The following is a 24315-nucleotide window of genomic DNA, read 5'->3' on the forward strand; positions in this document are numbered from 1 at the left end:
TGTACAAAAATGAACGAAAAACAAATATATAACACATCAACAAACGACAATCACTGAATAACAGGCTCCTGACTTGGACAGGCACATACATACAGAATATGGCGGGGTTAAACATGTAAGCGGGATCCCAACCCTCCCCTATAAACCTGGGACAGTGGTGTAACAGTACAACATAAGGACAAACTATAAAAATCAGTTGAAAAAGGCTTAACTCATCAAATGGGTACAAATAGAAATACATCTAACAAAAACACAGAGTGGACATGGCCGGATACTTGTATATCCCAACAATAAAAAGACACTAAGTACAGATCTGAGAGTACTCGCAGTTACTGACAGCTAGTTCAAAGCCACTAACAACTAATAAAAAAAATCATGCATCTAAGACTAAATTATCAATCAGTACACATCCAACATCCAATGAATTTAGTGTAAAGACGTCATAAACAGTCAGAGAAAAACATGACCTTGTGCAATGCCAAGATACAGGTGACGAGATTGTAGATCTATGAATAATTAGGTTGCTTTTAATTTACTGATAACAAAATCAATAGTAATACCAATAAAAACAATATTCAATGATCGTATTACAGTGTTGAATTGGTAACCTTTTAGAATAAGATTATTTAAAGGATTGATAAGTTTACCAGGATCGTTTCTAAATTTCCGGGCACGGTAAAACAACATTTACGTAAAAACGAGGATGTGCGATATCCCGTTAGAAATAAGTTTTCTACAGGTACAACCAAACTTCAAAACCAAGTCTTTATATCTATGGAAGAGTTTAGTAAAGGTTTTAAGTAATGGTTGTAATATTTAGGTTTTTTGGTTACTGAGGATGTATCACTGACGTTCCTCCTGTAACAAACAGAATAGCTCATATATTTGTCTTACCAATTTAACAGCCCTGGTGGAATTTGTGTTCATTCTTTAGATAATTGTCCAAATGCTTGTCGTCGATTCCAGCATGATAGAGCCTTTTTATCAGATGAAGATGTACAGCCAGATCAAAGGCTGACTTTGCTTCCAACAGTAATTGTTCATAGTCCTAAGTTTTGTCCTTAGCTTTACGATATATTTCTATCACAGGCAAGTGATGTGTGAAATTTTGCATGGAACATGTACATACAGCTTTATTAATTCTTAGTTTAAGAATAGCTTTACTGATATCATGTGGTAGAGTGATCCTTCTGTAATTAGTTGCTATGGTTTTTTTTTCTCTAGCTACTGAGTTAGTTGTCCCTCTTAAAGCATATCTGGTACTTGTCCTACTTTGCTCCAGTGTTTTCCTTAGGAAGAATTATGTGTTCTTCACTGATCCCATAGTGAATTTTCCTTCATTTAATAATATAATAGCCTTTTGTAACTCTTCTATAGTGTCCGATGGAATATCCATATCTTTCACTATATTATCATTAAATAATAAATGGAGAGTTTTGTCCATAAGACACAGATGATGCCCTCGGTTGCATAAAACATAATGAAGGGACATAACTATAGAACTGTAAAAGTGACGCCACCAAAATTCGAACTTGGTCTGTGTTTAATAAGTATTGTATATAAGTTTCATAACATTTGGTTGAGGCAAACTAAACATAGAGAACGGAAACCAAAGAAATCAACATTTTTTCCCATTTATAAAGGACATAACTAAAAAACGGTTAAAGTGACTGCACCTAAATTCGATCTTGATCTGTGATTTGTGGTAATATTAAGCTTTGTGTACAAGTTTCATAACATTTGGTCAAGGTGAACAAATGTTAGAGAACGGAAACGGAATTTTGGTACGTACGAAAGTACGGATTTACGTACGGACGGACGTACAGACGGACAAGATTAATGGCCTCTCCTCTACGGCGGAGGCATACAATTGTTTATTCCAGATATTCGGTACTATCTCACTGTACTACTTTCCAAAAGCTATGTATTAAAGCAGAGTCCAAAATTCCACCGATACTGCTGAATACCACTACATGCTAGCCTATATTGGGGACAATCTCAAAAAGTATGGTAATCATTCTTTATATTTACCTGTATGGATGTGTTTTATGATGCTGACATGACTTTAAAACAATTAGATAAAATAACATTTTATTCCGCAATACACCGACGAGGATCCAGCAGAACAACACGATTATTATTCATATAAACATATATGACATATTAATAAAATTGTATCGTTTCATAGTAATGATCGATTAGTTTAAGATCGTTGTTCCCCCATTTCTTACTATTTTGTTTGAACGACTACAAGGCAAATCTGTAAAGTGATCAAAATAATTAAATTAAATAAAACCTTTGAAATCAAATCACATTCGAATCCAACTTTTTACACTGCATCTATCTTTGTTCGAAATGCGTGTTTATTTGAAATTTATCTATAAAAATATACTTTTCATGTTGGAGCCTTTCATAGCTTTTATGTGGGATGGTTTTTGCTCTTTGTTGGGAGCCATACGGTGACCTATAGTTGTAAGTATTTACGTCATTTGGTCTCTGATAGGTAGTTGTCTATTTTTGGCAATCATAACATATCTCATTTTCTAGATTAAAGAAATATGTGGCTTAAAATTCAAAGTTATAATACTATGTACTTGACAATTAAAAAAGAAACACAAAAGAATGAAACAAAAGCGTTTTCGATTTGATTATTATTATTTTTTTTAATTTTGTCTAGAAAGGTCACTATGGCTATATAATATAAAGCTGAAAAAGGAAAATACCTATAAAAAACAACGTTAAAATGTACGAATGAATTATTCTAATTCACATTTTCCATGACATTTTCTTTCTATCAACTTTTGTCAGTTATTTTTTGGGAAAAAAAGGCATTTAAATCAATTTTTAAAAGATTACCACATTTAGGCATTATTCAATCATGTTGAAACCTACAGGTGATTCGTGGATAAAGCCTTCCATGAAAACCTAGAAAATTGGTAAACCGAGAATAAAAGTACTGTCACAGTATACGTTTTGTTGAAGGGAAGGACGTTTGTTTTCTTCGTATCACGGCTTAGTCCACCAATAAAACAGAACACCACGATTGAATTGAGATATTGTAGAAAGTAGAGTTACACATTTGTATGTAGAAGTTAATTTTATTATCTTCGGATAAGGAGAATATTTTGAAAATGGAATATTCTTGGGTCTGCGCTGTTTAAGACCATAGAACGATTCTAGCACGCTCATGCCGTCCTCATTACGCTCGTCTAACGACCTAACTACGTTCATACTACGACTATTTTGAGTTCTAGCAATGCTCGAGCTCATTGTCATTGTCACATAAAATATATAAAAGCTCTCCAGGCTTTGTTTGTCTGTATGTAATTTGGACCTCATGTCCCTAATTTCCAACAGCTCAACTATGCTTGACACATCTGTAGCATGTCCACTATTGTTCAATAAAATATCGTTATTTGATCTTGATGGATCAGCAATACGTTGTGATTGAGGTTGGATTGGTTGATCCGACATCTCATCTGGATCAGGATTCGTATCAGAGGCCCCTCCGACTCTACCTCTACCCCTACCACCACGCCCACGAGTTATGGTAGATTTTGGTGGCATGCCTGTATTGTTTTCGAGCATTCTACGCATTAATGAAAATTAGAAGGAATGGAACAGTATTTATATGGAACATGATGTTGACGTTATTGCTGAGAGCGTAGTTAGATCGCGATCATCTATGAACGTGGTAAGATCGTAGAATGATCTTGGTAAAAGAGTGCTATAATCGCAGAAGAAGCGTGGTAAGATCGTGTTGCAATCGGATAAATCGTGGTATGGTCGTAGTAAGAACGTGATGGGCGTAGTAAGATCGTGATAAGCGTAGTGAGGTCGCAGAATAAACGTGGTGGAAACGTGGTATAATCGTAGCGGAATCGTTGTAGAAACGTACTGAGGACGTAGTAGTATCGTGAAAACAACGAAAATCTACATTTTCATGCCGCTCATACTGCGACCTCCCCACGATTTGAATTTATTTTAGATAGCGGTGAGTGTGGTGCGATCGTGGTCTAGTGTGACTGGGGCATAAGGAGTTTACTTCATAAAAATTTTTTATATATATAGCATTCAGAAAATTAGTTTATACAGAATAACAAAGAAACCTACCACAAAATTCTTCAAACAATTTACCAAAGAAAAGGGGAAAAAATCCAAAAATAGCATTAATCATTTATACAAGTTTCTTAAAAATCTTTTAAAAAATGAGTTATTTCCCTTTGAACAAAAATGGAGTAATTATCAAAAATCGAATTTTTTGGAAAGGGCTATACATGTAACTGAACAACGAGAAAAGCTAAAATCGTGAAAATTTAACTTGACCTTCATTTAGTCACAGGAAACAACATATCTAATTTTGAAAAAATCAAAGCGTTTAATTCAGTTTCTTGTATATTCCTCCATTAATTGTGGAGCACTACCCATAGGGTATAATTGTAGCAACTATATACACCTTAGAACATAAGGAAGCATTTAATTATGTACAGATGACTGAATTTAGGCAATAATAATTACTAAAAATTAATATTATAACTAATTCATAGGATTGTCATCATGAAATTTTAAAAATAATATTCATAATGTGCTGAAGTGTAAGAATAAGTTAAGTAAGAACTGGATATATTTACAAATAAGAATTTAGAATTTAAGTGGTCTTAAATTAAACTTTCTTATAATTGTTAGTTAAAGGTGCTATACGTACATCAGAATTTATAATGAGAAGGTTATTTTATAGGACTTATGTAAAAGGGTTGGGGTTTAGAACAATTCATCATATATACATAAGTTTACCTTCACAGTTTAAAGTTACCTTATTTCGGATCTTATCATTATTCTTTAAAGGTAACTGGATATTTTAAAACTTTGCAAAATTTTTTATTTAACTTAGGTCCTAATACGTCATAAAATAGTAAGATGGAAAAGTTGGGAACTATTTTATTTTAAAAAAGTTTATTTATACTGTACTTGTGTTCAAGTTTTTAATCCTTTTTGTGCGCAGCATGTGCATCTCGTAGCACATATTTCTAGCCAAAGTTTCAATGCTTTCATACACAGCTGAGTAACAGTTTATGTCCTTGCTAGTACAGTCCATTATGAGCTGCAGTAAATTCCCTTCTTGTATGATCTTCTTGTATGTTGAGGTATCGATTCCATCCATTGTCTGTTCTATTTTTGAGCAATATTTAGATCTTATTTGCTCCAATTCTTTGCAGCGTAGAATAAAATGTTCCAGATCTTAATTTTCCTGTTCACAGATTGTACATATCGGGTTAACTTTCGGATCGAACTTAGCTCTTTTGGCTTGTAATATGTACGTTTGAGTACTTATTCTTGCTTTTATTTCTCCTGCCTTTACATCTTTACTATTGTTTTTTTACGCTTTTCCATATATTGTGTGCTTCATTTAATGGATTGTTCTGTATCTCTATGTATTTAAGTGATGTTTTTTCCATTTTTTCATAGTGACATTCATTTTTCCAGTATTCCTTGATCTTTATTCCTACTAGTCTTTTCCATTCGATTTTCTTAAGTGGTTTTTCTATGTAGTAACTACTAGATTTCAAATTGTATTTTGATAGAGTTTTTTCCACTCTGTTGATAAAGTCTTTTCCTCTTTGGTCTGAGAATGCTATTTGTCGACGCAGAATTTCACATTCTATGGTTCCTGAATTTCGAACAATATTCATGAAGAAGGTAAGTAGATTTTTGTCTAATGTGATGGCAATAGGTTCTGCTCCTACCAGGGTATAGACAGCCATATTTGCTGTATTATTTGGAAGCCCTTGAATTTGTCGGAGGATTTTTCTCTCTGCCAGTTCTAGCATATCCTTTTCTTTTGCAAGTAAGTTCATCACCTCAAGTCCGTAGATGTTTCTTGGTACTGCATATGTTCTCCATAGCTTGTATGCGACCATGGGTGAGAATCCCCTTCTGACATGTAAACCGGCTTCGAGAAGGCTGTATATTGTTGCCCTACCGGTTCTTATTCTTTCAGAGATATTTGCCCGGTTTTGCTCGTTTCTTTTGATACCTAGATGTTTGGTTTCATTGGTTATATTGATGTCATCGTCTTCGAATTGCAGTGTTGTTATGTTTGAGCCTTTTGCATTATATAAAACCGCTTCAGATTTAGTTGGATTGATTTTAACTAGATCTCTGCTTGTATGGTGCTGTACTATGTCTAATATTCCTTGTGCGTCTGCAGTACTATTTGCCAGGACAGCAATGTCATCGGCACATGTGGGTGCATGGACTTGTATATTACCAATACATGCTCCAAGTCCACTTTTTAAAATGCTATCCAGTATGACGTTGTTGTAGCATTTATATAGCGTTGTAGATAGTTTTGCACCTTGTTGAATTCCTTGTAACACCATTACATCTTCTGTACATTGACCTTCCCATTTGACCTTAATGCTCATGCCTTTATACATGTTTCTCAGTAGTATCCAGAGTTTTCCTTTTATTCCATAATGGTACAACTTGTTGAATAGTATTTCATGGTTTAGTTTGTCAAATGCTTTTTCTGCATCAAGAGTTATTAAAATCATCAGTATCTTTAATTTCTTACTTTCTTCGATTGCTTCTGATGTGAGGAAAGCTGCGCATAGTGATGATACTCCTTCTGTAAAGCCTCTTTGCAAGGGGTTTTGTATGTTATTAAATACAGAGTCAACTCTATCCTTCAGTATACTTTGTAATATTTTTGCAAAGGTTTTAGTCACAGTTATTCCTCTATAGCTAGATGGTAATGTTTTGTCTTTTACTTTCTTTAAGATTGGTGTAAGAATCCCTGTCTTTAGGAAGATTGGTACATCCAGATATGTTAAAATTAAATTTAGCAAATGTACTATAAAGGGAGTTAACTCATCCATCCCATATTTGTAGTGTTCTGCCGAAATTCCATCCTCATCTGATGCTTTTCCTGCTTTAAGTTTTTCTATAGCTTTATCAACCTCCTTTACATTGACATGATCAATGCCTTGACCTTTTTCCCTTTCTATGGATTCTATTATATTGTTTTGTATTTCTACAAGCTCTAGCTTTTCAGTGTCAAAATTTTCTTCTAATGTTGGCGTAGCTAGTTGTTGGAAATGTTCTTGCCAAATGTTCATTATGCTTGGTCCATCTTCTGCAGTCTTTTCATTCAGTTTCAGTATCTTGGTGTTAGTAAGTGGTGTTTTGCATGTTAATAAGCTTGTAAAAAAGTTTTGTTTCTGCATTTGAAGCTTTCATAATTTTTCCCGCTGTTGATTCTCTCTGAGAGGCATAAGCTTGTCTTTGTGCTTTTCGAAGTATTCTTTTTGCAGCTGTCATTTTGATTTTGAGCTCGTTACTTCTTTCTTGAGGTGCTCCATGTTGCCTCCATACTTTATATGCATTTTTTGATTGCTTTGATGCCTTTTCTATTTGTTCATTCCATATCGCCTTTCCCTTTGATTTGATTTTGATTTTTTCTTCTATACTTTGGGATTGCCGCTTCTCCGGCTTTATGTAGCAATTTTTCTAGATTTCTTATATCTTGCTCAATGATTCCTTTTGATTTTTGCATGAGGTTTGGTAGATCTTTATTGATGATTTCCTTATAAATTTGATGGTCACAGTCAGTCCATTTAGGTTTTGCTATGATAGTTGTTGCTTTTTCCCTTACTTTTTTCAGTTGGCTATTCAGTGTCAGAATAACAGGTACATGGTCCGAGGTATTCTCTGGGTCAGTGTCAAGGACATCAATTTGTCTGATTTTATTTATTATTTCCGAGTTACTTTTGAAGAGGAAGTAATCAATTTGTCCTTTCGATTTACCATTCTGGTGATAAAATGTTTCTTTTAATGGGCATTTCTCAGTATTTCCTTTACATTTTTCCTTGCAGAAAGTTTGTAGAATTTTATCATGAAGTGTAGAGCTTCTATGGAGTGACCCGTTCATGTCTCCACATACTATAATTTCGTGTGTATCTTTATATTTCTCATTCATTTCATCAATTTGAGCCAAAGTGTCTTTGTATTCGATATCTGCATTTTTGTTATCTGATGGCATATATACATTTATAAGACATATTGGTTTGTCTCCTTGTTGAATATATATGGCTTGTATTCTACTTCCACCGTCTATCAGTTTCTTTATATTTTCATTAATTTCTTTTTTCCAGATTATGGCTACTCCACCATATCCTCTTTTCATTGATACGTTGAAATGAGGGTCGTCATTATCGTCAACGCTTTTAGCTATGTATCCGCTATTTTCAGCAACTTCAGCTATGATTTTCTTTTCCGCATTGAAGAGCCAGTGTTCTTGAATGCATAACACCTGTACATCCCTTAACAAGTTTTTGATATAGAGAGCGTTTGACTTCACATTTTGTACATTGAGTGTACCTATAATGATATCCTCCCTTTTATCTTGTTTGATCGGCCGCTGCCTAAAAAATGATTTGGTTTCTTTCTATTCCCATCTCCTTTTGTTTCTAGATTGTCAGCCTGAACTAGTCCCTTTAGATGCTTAGGACCACCAACATTAGCCCCCCTTTGAGAGGGAAACTTCTGATGGCAGTTCGCTTCCAGCGGGGCGTCCCCACTAGAAGCCGTTGTTATAAGACCAGTTCTGGAAGTGACTTCTGCTTGATGGTTTACTTCTGTATGGGTTTTTATCTTCATCATTTTTCGCGGTAGTCAAAGCAGCTGAATTTGTTAGATTGATGTTCATTCTAGCTTCTTCTGTTGGTTCTTTATCTACTTGGTTGATATTATCAGCCTGATTTGTTTGTTGTTGTAGTTGATTTTGTCTTTCAATTTCTTCTGCCTGACTTTGTTTAGCTATTACTGGCATGTTTGTTCTTTGGTCATAGAATCTTTTATTGATGTTTCTTTGACTTTGTTCCTTTCTGTTTGTCTGTTGTTGACTATATCCTTGGTGGTAATTTATATTTTGTGGTATAGGTTGTGGAGCTATCCTATATTGCTGTTTGTATAAATGTGCATTTTGTATCATGTTAGTGTTGATACTGCCAGTTGGTATACCTCTATAACCAGTGTAATAGTGGCTGCTTTGGCCATTTGCAGGTATAGCCTGTATTCTACTATTGTGGTACATTGTCGCTTGTATATGGCCATGATTTATTCTGCTCTGCTCTGTTGGTATCTGGCTATAGTGTGGAGGTGCCAAATGATTCATGAATCCTGGATTGCTGATTTGTTAGCTGTACGCCAGTATGCTGATCACTCATTTGGTGTTGGTTTGTGTTCCTAGTATTATCCATATTCTGGTTATAAGGATAATATTCATGACTTCCTGGTCTTTGCCACATTCTTAGTTCTTTCTGTAGTTCCATTGTTTGCAGTTTATTTCTTAATTCATTCATTTCCATTTGATGTTTAATTCTTAGGTCTCTATTTTCCATTTCTAGCCTGAAGTTGTTCAGCATCATATCTACTTTGTTTATAGTCTGCTCCTGCGAGTTGTTGCTACAGTTACAATTTGGTTGATAGGATTTTAAATTACTTTTGTCAATGGTGCTTTCTTCTGTTTGCACCTAAGTAAATTGATTGTATTTCTATAGTCTCTATTGGTATCTTCCATTATGACTAGTCTTGCTCTGCATTGTGCTAATTGATCTTCCAGCTGTTGAGTAGTTTCATTTATATTTTTGCACTTATATTGCCTTTTCGGTTTTGCTTTCATGTTTTTTGGCTCATCTACATTTTTCTATTTGTTCATTTCTGCCATTCTGTAATATTTGGTTAGGCTGTTTGTATGTAGCCATTTTGTTCATTTCTAATTCTTCTGTGTTTGCATTTCCTGCTTCTTCCTTCGTAACATCATTTCTAGTTGGACAGTCTTTAGATGTATTGTCTGGCACGTTTTTAACTATATGGGCCATTTCTCTATATTCCTTTGTCGAGCCTTGTTCTTCTAGACTTACTTTTGGTATTGTTTCTTCTGTATCTATAATTGAGTTATTGCTTCTCATTGATATATTAACCATGTCCATGTCCATAATAGAGCAGCTCCTACATGAGCCTTAAGTTCAATAAATTTTCTTCTTAGATATCGGACATTTGAATCGTTTTGGTTCAAAAGAGAGATGTATCTGGTAGTTTTGTTAAGTTCGGTTAAATTACAGGTTCCTAGCCAAATATAAAATGTGATGTTTTTGTGTTGATGACAGATAGATGGTAATTCTTTTTCGGCCCATCAATAGTTTGCTGTACTTTTTGTCCTTTTTTTGTGATAAATTTTACATTTAGGAAGTCTTCAGTTGTAATGGCTCTCTTTATGTAGTTGCCTTTACTATCAGATATAATTATGGGTTGGCTTTGGGCTGTTTTATCCTGAATATCTCTCTTATTTACTCTGAAGTATCTGCTTGACTTTACAACTTTAGTCTCAGACATATATCAGTCTTTGTGGGAACAGAGGACTAAATTTTCTTTTATCTTTCAAACACAGGATATTGGTTGAAACACAAGTACAGTGTGTTTAAAGGTTTGATTAAACTATATATATATGCAATAAATAGATTTAGCAAGAAAATAAAATAAGAGAGGGGGGGGGGGGGGTCTGGACTACAGACTATGAGGTCAAAAATTTAAACTTAACTAGAATGGAAAAAAAATTATTTAACTGTTCGAAATGATTATAAAGATGGCTGAATTATTTATTTTAATTATTTATAAGTCACAAAAAGACTTAGACTTACTGTCTGAAAAAATAAAATTTTATTTGTCAAAATTCAAATATGGCGCTGGAAATTAAATGGCCGTCCGGCAAGGCCTGCAAGAAAAGTTAGCTGGAAACACCGTGCAGTTTACAAAAATGCCTGAAGTTATTAGTTAAAACAAGGTATAGTGACCTATAATATTAAATTGTGAGGATGCAAGTACAAATAAAGACTTAGAAACTCTCCGTATTTGGATCTGTGATCTGTGCAAAATCTTCATGCTGCTATACAACGTCCATTCGGAACATGATAATGAACGGACACTGTTTGCAGCCGAAATACAACCGCCCGCCCGCCAGCAGTACATCTCCAAATCAATAACCGATTTGTCTTTCGAAAATCCGGTTAAAAACTAAATGTAAAATATCCAGAATTTTAAATTAACACGCCTTACTACTTTTGAAAACATTAAGGGTTGTATGAACGTTGTGGAGAAATCCACGACACAATTCAAATCAAATTCTTTAATAGTTGTTGAGAGGCAAGCTGAGTTATTTGACTACGTATTAAACATATTTTACTCATATAATTTAATGTATATTTTAGAACTTGTGGCCTTAAAATCCGTCATTTCCATTCTTTTTCATTTAGTCTTATATGCATGATTTTTTATTAGTTGTAAGTGGCTTTAAACTAGCTGTCAGTAACTGCGAGTACTCTCAGATCAGTACTTAGTGTCTTTCTGTTGTTGGGATATATAAGTACCCGGCCACGTCCACCCTGTGTTTTGTTAGATGTATTTCTACGTGTCTCCATTTGAAGAGTTAAGCCTTTTTCACCTGATTTTTATAGTTTGTTCTTATGTTGTACTGTTACACCACTGTCCCATGTTAGGGGAGGGTTGGGATCCCACTAACATGTTTAACCCCGAAACATTCTGAATATGTTCTGTATGTATGTGCCTGTCCCGAGCCAATGCAAGAGCCTGTTATTCAGTGGTTGTCGTTTGTTGATGTGTTAAATATTTGTTCTTCGTTCATTTTTTGTACATAAATTAGGCCGTTAGTTTTCTCGTTTGAATTGTTTTACATTAATTTGTCATCTCGGGGCCTTTTATTGCTGACTTTGCGGTATTGGCTTTGCTCATTGTTGAAGGCCGTTCGTTGACCTATAGTTGTAAATTTCTGTATCATTTGGTCTCTTGTAGAGAGTTGTCTCATTCGCAATCATACCACATCTTCTTTTTTTTATATTGACCCTTTAGTTACATTTTTTTTTTGCATGTATGAATATCTACGCAAGGCAAATGAACGTCTTAAAATAGGGAATCGACGTTAACCGTTCGCTTCATATTGTATCAAACACACCACAAAGCTAGCCATTTGGAGACTGTCCACACTTAAATCTTGTATCAGTATTGGTATTTAACATCAGCGCAGTATTCCGTTTCGTTTCGTTATATTTCGTTTCGTTTCGTTATATTTCGTTGCGTTTCGTGTCGTTTCGTTCCGTTTCGTTTCAATTCGTTTCGATTCCGTTTCTCATTTTATAAGTACCCTTGGATATGAAGTAAATTTTTTTTAATTTTCGGTTTTAAAGCTTATGTTTGTATGTTTCATACGACTAGTATGCCGAATAAAAAATCTGGGTGCGCGATTTTCTAGCTGCATTGCAGACACATTGGTGGCTTTGGGCTATGTAATGTTAATTTGGTCGGGTGGTTGTCTCATATTACGATCGATTTCGTAACGAATCTATCGATATATGCAGAACAGTTCAAGTTAAGATTGTATATATTCTCTTGCGCATTATTATGCGTAACAAAAAGTCAAAATCATCAGTGTGATATTGTGTTGGCACTATTATATTGGGCTTTTGATACATTCTAGATGGATATTGATAGTATAGAAGGTTTTTTTGGCAATTCGATGTACTTAATGTTCAGTGCTACTATTGACATGTAGCGACTAGGCTTTGTTCAGTCAACTTTTCATATTTATATCCACAACTTTCGGAAGCGTATTAGGGCCATCCTTTTTTTCAAATTGCCGACTTTAATCTTGGAATTATTAATGAAAGTCGGAAAAATGGGTGTTAGACTAATGAGGGACGGAAGATTTAAGTTGGAATTTCCAAGTTTAATGTTAATAATTCAAAGTGTAATGCTGACAAATCAAAGATTAAAGTTGGAAATACAAGATTAAAGTTGGAAATTAAAAGATTGAAGTTGGAAATTCCAAGATTAAAAATGGAAATTCTAAGATTAAAGTTGGAAATTCAATGATTAAAGTTGACATTCCATGATTAATGTTTGATAATTCCAAGATTAGAGTTAATAATTTCAAGATTAAAGTTAATAATTCCAAGATAAAAGTTGGAAAATCCAAGATTAAAGTTGGAAATTCCATGATTAAAGTCGACAATTTGAAAAAAAGATGGATGGCCCTAATACGCTACCATACCAACTGAAATGATCTTTAAAACAACTTTCGATTGCAATACCTCTAAAAATATATCAGAACTTTTTTCACACGGATTTATCAATAATTCCGGTTGTCAATCGGTTCACTGCTTCTAATGCAAAAATGCAACTATCGAAAGTTTTGAAAACAAACAAAACCGCTGTTCGCTTGATTACTGTCTAGTTTTGATTAATTATAATAAAAGCACAGAATATCACATATAGAGAAGATGATACCATATTTTTCTGGATTTCTATAAAGACGTATTTATCTCCTGTTTCCGAAATGCCATATTATTGTTCGTCGTCCTTCACCTTTGCCTATATCACCCTGGTCAGTTCTTTATAAAATTGCATATAACGGCTTTGTGACGTCAAATGCGTACAACCTGCCTTTAAATAACTTTGTCCCGGACATATCAACGAAGTCAAAATGATCGAATGAACCGACGCTGATAAGTTTGACCCGACCTTATCAAAAAGTAAAATCACAAAAATACTGAACTCCGAGGAAAATTCAAAACTGAAAGTCCCTAATCAAATGTCAAAATCAAAAGCTCAAACACATCAAACGAATGGATAACAACTGTCATATTTCTGACTTGGTAGTATGTAGAAAATGGTGGATTAAACCTGGTTTTAAAGCTAGCCAAACCTCTCACTTGTATGACAGTCGTACCAAATTCCATTGCATTGACAACGATGTGTGAACAAAACAAACACAATAGGCAAAAATGTCAAAAATGTCAAAAATAGAACAGCACCACGAACCCCACCAAAAACTAGGGGTTATCTCAGGTGCTCCGGAAGGGTAAGCAGATCCTGCTCCACATGTTCGGAGCTAAAAATGGAAAGGTCACAATTGGGAAGCCGAAATCATCTCTTTTGTCTTAAAGTTTTGTTTTCAACCGACCCTTATTGTCAATTTCTAGATGTAAGTCAAGATATGAGGCAGACTTAACTGTAAAACGGAAAGTCCCTAATCAAATGGAAAAATCAAAAGCTAAGACACACCAAACGATTCTTATCATATTTATATTGTAAAATAAAATGTGCTCGATAAATATAAACCTTATTGAGCTCGTTCACTGCGCTCACTCGTGCTTCATATTGAGACTGGCAGATGAAACTTTACAATATAAATATGCAGACAACCTGATTAGTAGTGGTGCATATTCTGCAACATACATGTAAACTGTTGGATAGTTGAGGAAACAAATGTGTATGCTACATTGAAAAAAGTTTTTGCGCGGCAAAGCCGCTGCAAATAAAAATAAATGATCAGTCTGGAAAATCATCCAGTCCACAACCCAGAATAGCAAAATTAATGGTCGCCTCCTAAGTAAGAACTTACGAATATTCAGTACACTGAGCCCATGGCCATTTCGGTTTCCACCAGCCACATTTCTTATATCTTGCTTCTTTACTTTGCCATCCAATTTCTTTTACATTTTGTCTGAAAAAAATCCCAATAAAAATTAGCAAAAATAAAAATAGACTACTCATTTTATAAACTGATTGCCCTGATTCTCTACTTCACCCTCTTGCTGCCGGAGGGACACAGTGGCTGTGCAGAAGGAACCCCTATGTCTTTGTGTTTCAAGTACGTAAGAATCTGTTCATTTCTGTATTTCTTTCAATGGAAAAAAAAGGTAGATTCATGGTATATCGCCATCTTGGATTGTACTATCGCAGTACACAATCAGTCTAGTAATATTCCCAAATCTGCAAATTTGTAGACAGATGACCAATATTTTATTGGTTAGGCTGTTTATTTATATGAAGAAAACTTGCTAATTTATTGCATTAATCAAAATATTTTAACAAATACCAAACATTTGTGTATTAGAATCAATTTTTTCAACTAAGCCATTTAAGGGGAGATAACTCTTTTAGTAAAAAAATTATACAGGAATGACAGGGAAATTTTTTATTTTTACTTGTAGCAGGAAAACAAGTTCGGTGACACCATTTTTTCTTTTTATTTTCTTAAAACATATTATAAAACATATCTTCTCACAATTTATTTCAAAATTCTATCTCATAGATTTCTTTTTATGCACAAAAATGTGTTTTTTCATGATCATTCTAAGCAAATTTAGGCAATTTTTAACAACTCATATCTTGAAAAATAGCACGGTGACCCATCTTTTTTTTTTATTATATTTTTGAAAAGAGCATAGTAAAGTCTTCATTATGGCAAAGTATAAGAAAATTCTATCTCGGGAAACTTATACCTATGATCTACATATATATGCGAACGTGTGAAACAGGTACGACAGAACGTCAACGTCGTCGAAGATTATACCTATATTATAAATTGTGACGTCGGAATATTGTTACGTTTGTAGCGTCTTGGCAAATTTAATTGTAATCCTCTGGTTTTATCCATGATATATTCCCATTAAAAAAATTTGCCCGCTAACCCCTACTTTTCTTTTCGTAATTTAATAACGTATAGTTTAAAAAGCAATATTTGAAAATCTTATAAAATCCTTGTTATTTTTTCATTGTTTTTGAAAGAAAAAAGGTGCCATTGTTAAATGTATGAAAATTTTTTAAAAAGAATCAATTCCCGCCAATTTTTGAATACCTTACATCTCGAAAACAAGCACACGGACCCTTTTTTTTCTGCTTTTTTTGACTCTATTTATAAACTATCGGTTCATCACAGTCTTTAATGCAAATATATTCAATAAACACTGGTTGTTTTACTTTAGAAGGCTAGCTATACCTCGGCAGATAAAATCGGTCGAATTCGGGAATATCTCTTTTTTATTGCACTTTTATACCAAAAATATTACTTGATAAACTTACTCATGTGCTATTGGTTAAAACATATGTTGACTTCATAAGAATTATTAATACCTAAATATTAAAGTTATCATAATTTTGACAATTCTAAAATAAATTCTGCGAAAAGCAAAATCGTACCCTAAATGTTTATGTATTCTAATACTTGATCATGGCATTATACATTTTTCATACTGCGCCTTTAAAATTGTTTATGCGTCACACTTTGTTGTCAATTCAATGTTGGAAAACATGTTATATTATTCCGTTAAGATCGTGTTTTTAATAACCTATAACTAAATGCGTATTTTTGGATTTTCACTTAGTCCTTTGTTATTGTTTTTTTGTTCTTGGTCCCATTCTGACAAGTCAAATTCTTTTTAAAGGTTTTCGTCAATTGTTCTAATGTTATAATGGTACACGACAGTCGTAGGTTAGAAGAGGGGATCAGCGCCTACAAAAATATACCGAACTTTGTCAAAGCCAGGAGGAAGCCTTTGGGTAAATGGTTGTCGTTATCACATACCCTGTACATGTATTTGTCAGGTTTGTTTTTCGATCTCAAACCGAACTTTTCCAAAGCCAGGAAGAAGCCTTTGGGTAAGTGGTTGTCGTTATCACATACCCTGTACATGTATTTGTCAGGTTTGTTTTTCGATCTCAAACCGAACTTTTCCAAAGCCAGGAAGAAGCCTTTGGGTAAGTGGTTGTCGTTATCACATACCCTGTATTTGTCATGTTTGTTTTTCGATCTCAAAGCTTAAACATGTCGTGAACTTACTCATTTTAATTGTTTTACATTGATTTATAATATGCAGATTTGTCTTACATACAAAAAGAGAGGCGAAAGATACCAAAGGGACAGTTAAACTCACAAGTCGAAACAAATTGACAATGCCATGGCAAAACACGGAATCTGATTAAAAGACAATTAACAGTTACTGTACACAGAACACATCATAGAAAACTAAAGACTGAGCAACACAAAACCAATAAAAATCTGGGGGAGATCACATATACAAAACTATTGTTGAAGGCACTAACGATGACCCGTAGTTTATAGCCTTGTCCTGATGTCTTTGGTGGCTATATATGGATGTCTCGTTTTTAACTTTACCAAATATCATGACTTTCATATCATAACGGACTATTTCAAGATAATACTAATGCCAAAAGATAATTCTGAAACCAAAATTGTTTAACGGTAGCGAAAGAATAACAATATATAAACACGGACGGCAGTACATTATTCTATGCAAAAGCTGCACACAAGCTAAATAAATACTAGAATTGAAAACTCAAATCCAACACACAAAATTGAACTTCTTTGAATACAGAAGTTATAAACAGCATGTAGATTTTTTTCAGAACATCTGATCTATTAACTCGTAATACGGTCCAAGCGTAACTTTGAAATTCCAACTTTAGTCTTGCAAATAGCTGATATTTTACTTCTAGTCCATAGTTAATTGTGTTTCTCCGTATACTTAATCTACTGATATTTTACTTCTAGTCCATAGTTAATTGTGTTTCTCCGTATACTTAATCTACTGATATTTTACTTCTAGTCCATAGTTAATTGTGTTTCTCCGTATACTTAATCTACTGATATTTTCGCGGCTTAATTTTTTGATATTTTTTTTACCAGAATAATGAATGGAAAATTGATGAATTCTTAAACCTTGAGGGAAAAAAAATTAATTACAAGTTATTGTCTGAAAAATAGAAAAAAAACGCCTGTTTTGGACCCTTTTTGACCCCTAATTCCAGAAAGGTTTGGGCAATTATACCCCAAATTAATCACAACCTTCTACTTGTGGAATTGAAGCTATTGGTACAATTTCAGAGCAATCAAAATACTTATACACAAGTTGTTGTCCTGAAACTAGAAAAATGCTTGTTTTTGGGCCCCTTTTTGACCCATAATTTCTAAACGGTTGGGACCATCATCCCCAACAACACTCCAAATCTTCCTTCTGTGGTTCATAGAAATCCATACACTAAAACTAAAGTTATTGTCCGGAAACCAAAAGTCTTCGGACGAGACGACGACGACGCCGACGACGACAGAGAGGACGACGACGTAATAGCAATATACGAACGAAAATTGTTTGCGGTCGTAAACAAATGCAGATATTGGACTATGTTATCTTTATTGTTGATAATATTTAACATGTTATAAAACCTTTATTTACTTCCATTGTCATTTTTTTAAGTATTCTAGAGCAAGCATTCTTATAGTATTGCATGACAATACATAGTCCCCTTCCGGTTAGAAATAAATTGTATTGAACAAAATGCAAACTTGATCTTGACATTGTCATGTATATAACTAATATCAAATCAATATATTCAAGCATGACGAAAAACAGTGTGGAAAACTGAATATTTAAGCAAATTTCAAAGTCCAAGGATTGTAACTCTGCACGAAATCTTCAGACCGGAACACAATTCGAAACAATACCAAATATCAAATCAATATCTTCAAGCACGAAGAAAAGAGTGTGGTAACCTGATTTGCCGGACTGACGGACGGACGGACAGACAGACAGACAGACAGACAGACAGACAGACAGACAGACAGACAGACAGACAGACAGACAGACAGACAGACAGACAGACAGACCTAAAGTCCCCTTCGACTTCATCGTTAGGGACTGATTTCTAATTCGGAAATGAAAAATTCACTGAACATACACAAGGTTCGCTACGTGTGGTCAAGTTTAACGGTTAGTCCCGAGGATGTTGTAAATTTTCTCGAATGCATGAGATGTCCAATAGTATGTTTGCCAATTCGTGTAAGTGACACCGTTATTACTAATATTAGAGATTTTTAGTTGTCTCCTTCAGGAGGGAAATACATTTTTAATTGATAATGGAGAGCTAGCGGATGAGCAAATTATATGGAAAGTGGATGCAGTAAACAAATTGATCCTTAAGAAAGGATTGATTGATTGTTAGTTCCTTAACGTCCAGTGGCAAATATTTCATGCATGTCCAGGACGACCTTGAGAAAGGATACAAGGGAAGTCAATAGAAAGAAGTCAGAGAAAGGAAACAAAAACATGACAAGCCTTGTAATTTAAAACCATATATTCATGTCTTTTTTAATTTTTGCGTTTTCCAAATTGATTTCGACGGAGCTTTTAATTTTGATATAGGTAAACTTGAGGACAGAACATTTGTATGCATTACACAAAATGCAAAACTAATTTTATATATTATGATGAAAGAAGAGCTGTAGGGTGGGCCGATTGACATTCAGGCGAGCGGTAAAAGAGGGTTTATATTTTGTGTGATAATCTCTTTCCACAGATTCTAACTGAATAGCTTTCAAACTTTGAACAATGTCTTTACTAGTATATTCATAGAACATGCATGCACACCTTCTTAATTGATCCATGTCGGATATAATTTTCAGATTTGCATAGGAAACGTCGGGATTTTTCGGCAAAAATGAACATATGACAACTCTAGGGACCGCGGGTCATTATTATACCTTGCAATACATATGTTTTTATCCAGTTAAAACGTGAAATATGGTACATTGCAGAGAATATTTTATAGCGTCCATTCCAGGTTTTAAACGTGTTCTCAAATTAGGTGCACTGCAGTTTCAGAGAATATGTCTTAGAAAGTCTATATTTCAGTTTTTACGAGGTCGGCTTTGCTCATCTATCTCTAGTTAAATTGTCGAATTATTTGGTTTTTTAATCCCTGGATTTGTCTTTGTTTCTTAATTTCCCTTTTTTTTTGTCGATATTTGTTTTGTTTTTTTATAATAAGGAGATTTGGTATAATCGCCAAAAACTTGTTCCAAAGGCAGGTAAAATTAGTTATTAAAGGTACCAGGCTTATAATTTAATACGCCAGACGCGCGTTTCGTCTACAAAAGACTCATCAGTGACGCTCAAATCAAAATAGTTAGAAAGTAAAGTCCTATTGGGACGAGAATATATTAATATGATGAGAAAATAAACCGTTTTTAAAATTGATAAAGCACGGTAAAAGTCCACAGAGCTATGTCATCCTATCAAGGCACATTATTCTAAATCAATCTCTTGTTAACTATCATGAATGTAAGTTCAAGTATAACAATTTCATTTTTGAGAATTGTTTGTACCAAATAATGTATTACACGGAAGGAACTGAACCATAACCTATTTCCAGCAAGCAGAAACAGACGTTTTTAGTGCTCTGTTTTCTCAAACACCTCTCCCTAAGTTTCCCTGTTCTTGGTTTTGAGGCTTCATTTGCAAGTTTAATGATAAAACACTACTTTTGACGATTTTCCCCTGTATGATTTATATAGAAATGAATTCCTATCATGGAATTTAGCCAAATGCCAGTTTCGTAGTAAACATTTTTGGTTTTAAAACTATTTTTTTCATAAAAATATAATGTGTCGATCGGGGTGTCAGATTTTGAGTCTCAAGGGGTTGAGGCATTTGTTTAAAAAAAGAATACATTTGCATTTAATTCGGCATTTATCGGAAACTTTGTAATTCAAACACCTACTCTGTTATGATGACAAGTTATGCCAGCACAATCTATCTTATACTGTCTTAAGTATATAATTCCATTTCCATCGCACAAAAGAATACAAAAATGATTAAAAAGTGTTTCTGTACACCCGTAATCAGTAATCATATAGAAACACTTTTTAAATTATTTTTTTATTCTTTTTAGATGATTAAAAAGATCGAATAAAATACTGATTAAAGTTCAAGAGTAGCAATTCGCGATGGAAATGGAATTCTATACTTATGAAAGTATAAAGATAGATTGTGCTGTCAAAATTTTGTTTCTATGGTCATATAAAGTGAAATGCAGCTACATATTCTAAAACTTGAATTAACTGTCATAATTATCCGTACATGAATCATAGTATTGAGCTAAAAAAAATATGTGCAAATCATTTCCGATCTCTGATATAATACATTTTCATTTACGACATTGAAAAAAAGTCATGGATAGATTGATCTGTTCAAAGCATACATTTGTTTCCTTTGCAACTTTATCTAAAACAAAATAATGATCTTATAATAAATCGGTTACGCCCTTTTGCATTCATACGTGTGTTATTCAACAGTTTAAAGCTTTAACCGTATAAAACAAAAACAAATAACATATCATATCACTTCATATTTCGTTATTTGTTTACTTTGGGGCTTTTTATCTATTTCTAACATAAAAAATGCACACTAATTAAACGACTGAAATAAGGGCCAAATGCAATTATACCTTAAGTATGTAATTTGTCATCATAACAGAGTAGGTGTGTTTGAATTACAAAGAATCCATAAAGGCCGAATTATATGCAAATCTATTTTTTTAATAAATTCCTCTACCCCTTGAGACCCTGACATCCCGAACGACACAAGTGTACAACTAACATGACAGACAACTTTGCAGGAATGGAAAGGTTAAAGTGACAACCTAAAAATTGCCTATCAGCATCAAACCAAATCCACCAATAAAAAAAAACATATACAGATGAGTATATCTTGGGTAACACAAATATGCTTAGAATCAGCTACTCATCTCTGAACATTAAAAACCAACTCCACGAACAAAATAAAATTGCAAAAATCGTGGAGAATATAAAGGAATCAAGACGAAGTGTGTATGCCTTGCTTGGCAGTTGAAATGTAAACAACAATACACCTTTATAAACTCTACATTTTACCAATATAACTATACGACATAGAATTACTGACACCGAAATAACTTAATCTTGAAAAACTGGAAAGATTCAAAAGAAGATGTTAAATCAGTTAATGTTGGTTCCGATTAAAACGCCTGATTCAGAAATAATATTAGTTATAAAGTGTGCTAGCGACCTAATACGATATATAGGGGGTCAGTAAATTCCATATGGGGTGAGAGTTTATTAACAACCACTTGGTCGATGCCACTGCTGGTGCCGTTTTTATTCCCTGAGGTTACCACCAGCCCAGTAGTCAGCACTTCTGTGTTGACGTGATTTATCATTGATATGGTCATAAATATAAATTAACTGTTTACAAAACTTTGAATTTTTGAAACAATAAGGCTTTTCTACCTCAGAAATAGATTATCTCAGCTGTATTTGGCATAACGCTTATGATTTTTGGTCTCAACCCTCTTCAACTTCATACTTTATTTGGCCTTTTTAACTTTTTTTTATTCGAGCGTCACTGATGAGTCTGTTGTAGACAAATATCGCGTCTGGCTCAAATACAAAATTTCAATCCTAGTATATATGATGAGTTTATTTATCAGTGAAGTCGTGATCTGTTTAACTTTCACATGGATCCAGTTTACCCATCTTTATCACTATAATACAGATTTATAAGAAACCATAATTTGAACTAAACAATACATGTATCTCGTCTTATGCCGAACTGATTTTAACCTCCATGAGAATTGTGAAGAAACATACTCTGTTTTCACTATATGAAGGTTTTATCCGTCCTTGTGTATGTGCGAAATATTGTAATTGCCTCTTAACTGATATTGTTTGTAGTGATACAATAAGCCTTTTTAATTGGCAGTAGTGAGTCATCTTAATTACATTTTAGATTCTAAGTGAAAGTAACTTTTAATGTACCGCATGATGTATGCAGTAATTGAACATTGTTGGATAGGCAGGAAATTGACTTTTAACGTATGAAAATCAATTTTAGACTGACAACAATCGTGGCGGCCAGTTTTTATTGGTGAAGGAAGCCGGAGTTCCCGGCGAAAAGCACTGACCTTCGATAGGAAAACTGACAATCCAAGTCAATTAAGATTGGAGTCGAGTGCACCCGCAGGAGCGGGGTTCGAATTCACAACCTCAGATGCGCATGTGTGAGAATTAAGAGGCATATTTTTTCTCCGAGTGAAAATTTTGAAAAAATTGGATTAATTGACACTATTTTGAACTATGTGAAGATCTCTTTTGCTACATAAAATGATAAGATCAGTGTAATACATGAATTCGAAGAAAAATGGTAAATCTGGGAAGAAACGAAAAAAATCGAAAGGACACAATGACAGTGGAGAAAAACCAAGTAAGTTAACGACGAACAGTGCTCACGCTAGACACAAAAATACAAACAATATAAATGAAGCAAAAACAGTAAATAAATCAAAGTCTGAGGGAAAACCCACTTCTGTTGACAAACTTCCTACAAAAAAGATGAATATGAATACCTATTGTATGTCACCGAATGTGCAACAGATGCAAATACCACAGTCTAGTATGCAGCTATTCAATCAAAGATCTCCAGAATTTTATACTGGCACTACTTCAAGCCCTTTCCCTAATATGATGCAACCTGTTATGCAATCTACTATGAATCAAGGTACCGATACTCAGGGAAAACTAGAGGCCCTCGTACTTAAAGTAGATAAGATTTTTGAAAAACTCACAACCCTTGATAAAGTTAATGAAAAACTATGTAAATTTGAATCAAGTATGAATAACCTCGTCAAAAATGTTGATAAAGTTTCTAAACGAATGGACGATGTGGAAAAAAGCATGGAATTTGTCAACGAACAGTTTGAAATAAGTAAAACAAATCATACTACACTCACCTCTTCAGTCTCACAGTTACAAGCTGAATATAATGATATGTCACTTGATGTCGATCATTTAAAATCTGATCTCAGTACCCTACATGATAAACACTTAGATCTGCAAACAAGATCTATGAGGGAAAATTTGGTGTTTACTGGACTACCCCTGACCAATGATACAGAGGATACGGAGGACATAATCAAACAATTCATGAGAAATGAGATGAAAATGGATTCAGTGGTTGAGTTTCATAGGGCACACAGATTTGGAAAGGAATCTTTTGTAAAAGACAGTCAAAATCGAAATTTGTACACTACTAGACCGATAGTTTGTCGTTTCAAGAGTTTCAAAGACAGGGAGCTAGTACGATACGCAGCTTCAGCGTTGAAAGGGACCCGTTTCGGAGTGAATGAACAATATCCAAAAGAAATAAATGACAGGAGAAAGTTACTGTGGCCCTACTTCAAAGAAGCCAAAAGTCAAAAACGGAAAGTTCACCTAAAAAAAGATCGGTTATTTATTGACGGGGCTGAATTCATCCCACCCGACAGAAACGACGAGGCAAGAATGGAGACAAATGAAAGACAATTATATATTGGACGAGGGGCACGCCCGAAAACTACCACCTATGGTCCAAATAACCAAACAAGAAACACTGGTCGAGACCCCCGTAAATTGCAAACCCAAAGTTAAAGAGGTCAAGGAGGATTAAAGGACAGCTATTGTCAACCGAAGTACTCGAGTGGAACAGATTTTCACCGTAGTAAAAGTGTTAATACTATTCACACTGACTTTACTTATAAAGAAAACAATAAATTACAATTATTGATACTAAATGTATGTGGTTTAAAATC

The 24315-nt window shown here is 34.1% G+C and overlaps 1 protein-coding gene across 1 annotated transcript in view; it reads right to left on the minus strand.

Annotated features, from left to right (window-relative positions):
- LOC127719738 (uncharacterized) overlaps positions 1-24315 on the minus strand; it is a 306242-nt gene that overhangs the window by 276216 nt on the left and 5711 nt on the right. The window contains exon 2 of the mRNA XM_052225973.1: positions 14477-14578. Within this exon, the coding sequence (XP_052081933.1) occupies positions 14477-14578 (102 nt within the window). The remainder of the gene's footprint in view (positions 1-14476; positions 14579-24315) is intronic.

Source organism: Mytilus californianus, unplaced genomic scaffold (genome assembly GCF_021869535.1).
Source record: "Mytilus californianus isolate M0D057914Y unplaced genomic scaffold, xbMytCali1.0.p SCAF_11, whole genome shotgun sequence".
Taxonomy (NCBI): Eukaryota; Metazoa; Mollusca; class Bivalvia; order Mytilida; family Mytilidae; genus Mytilus; species Mytilus californianus.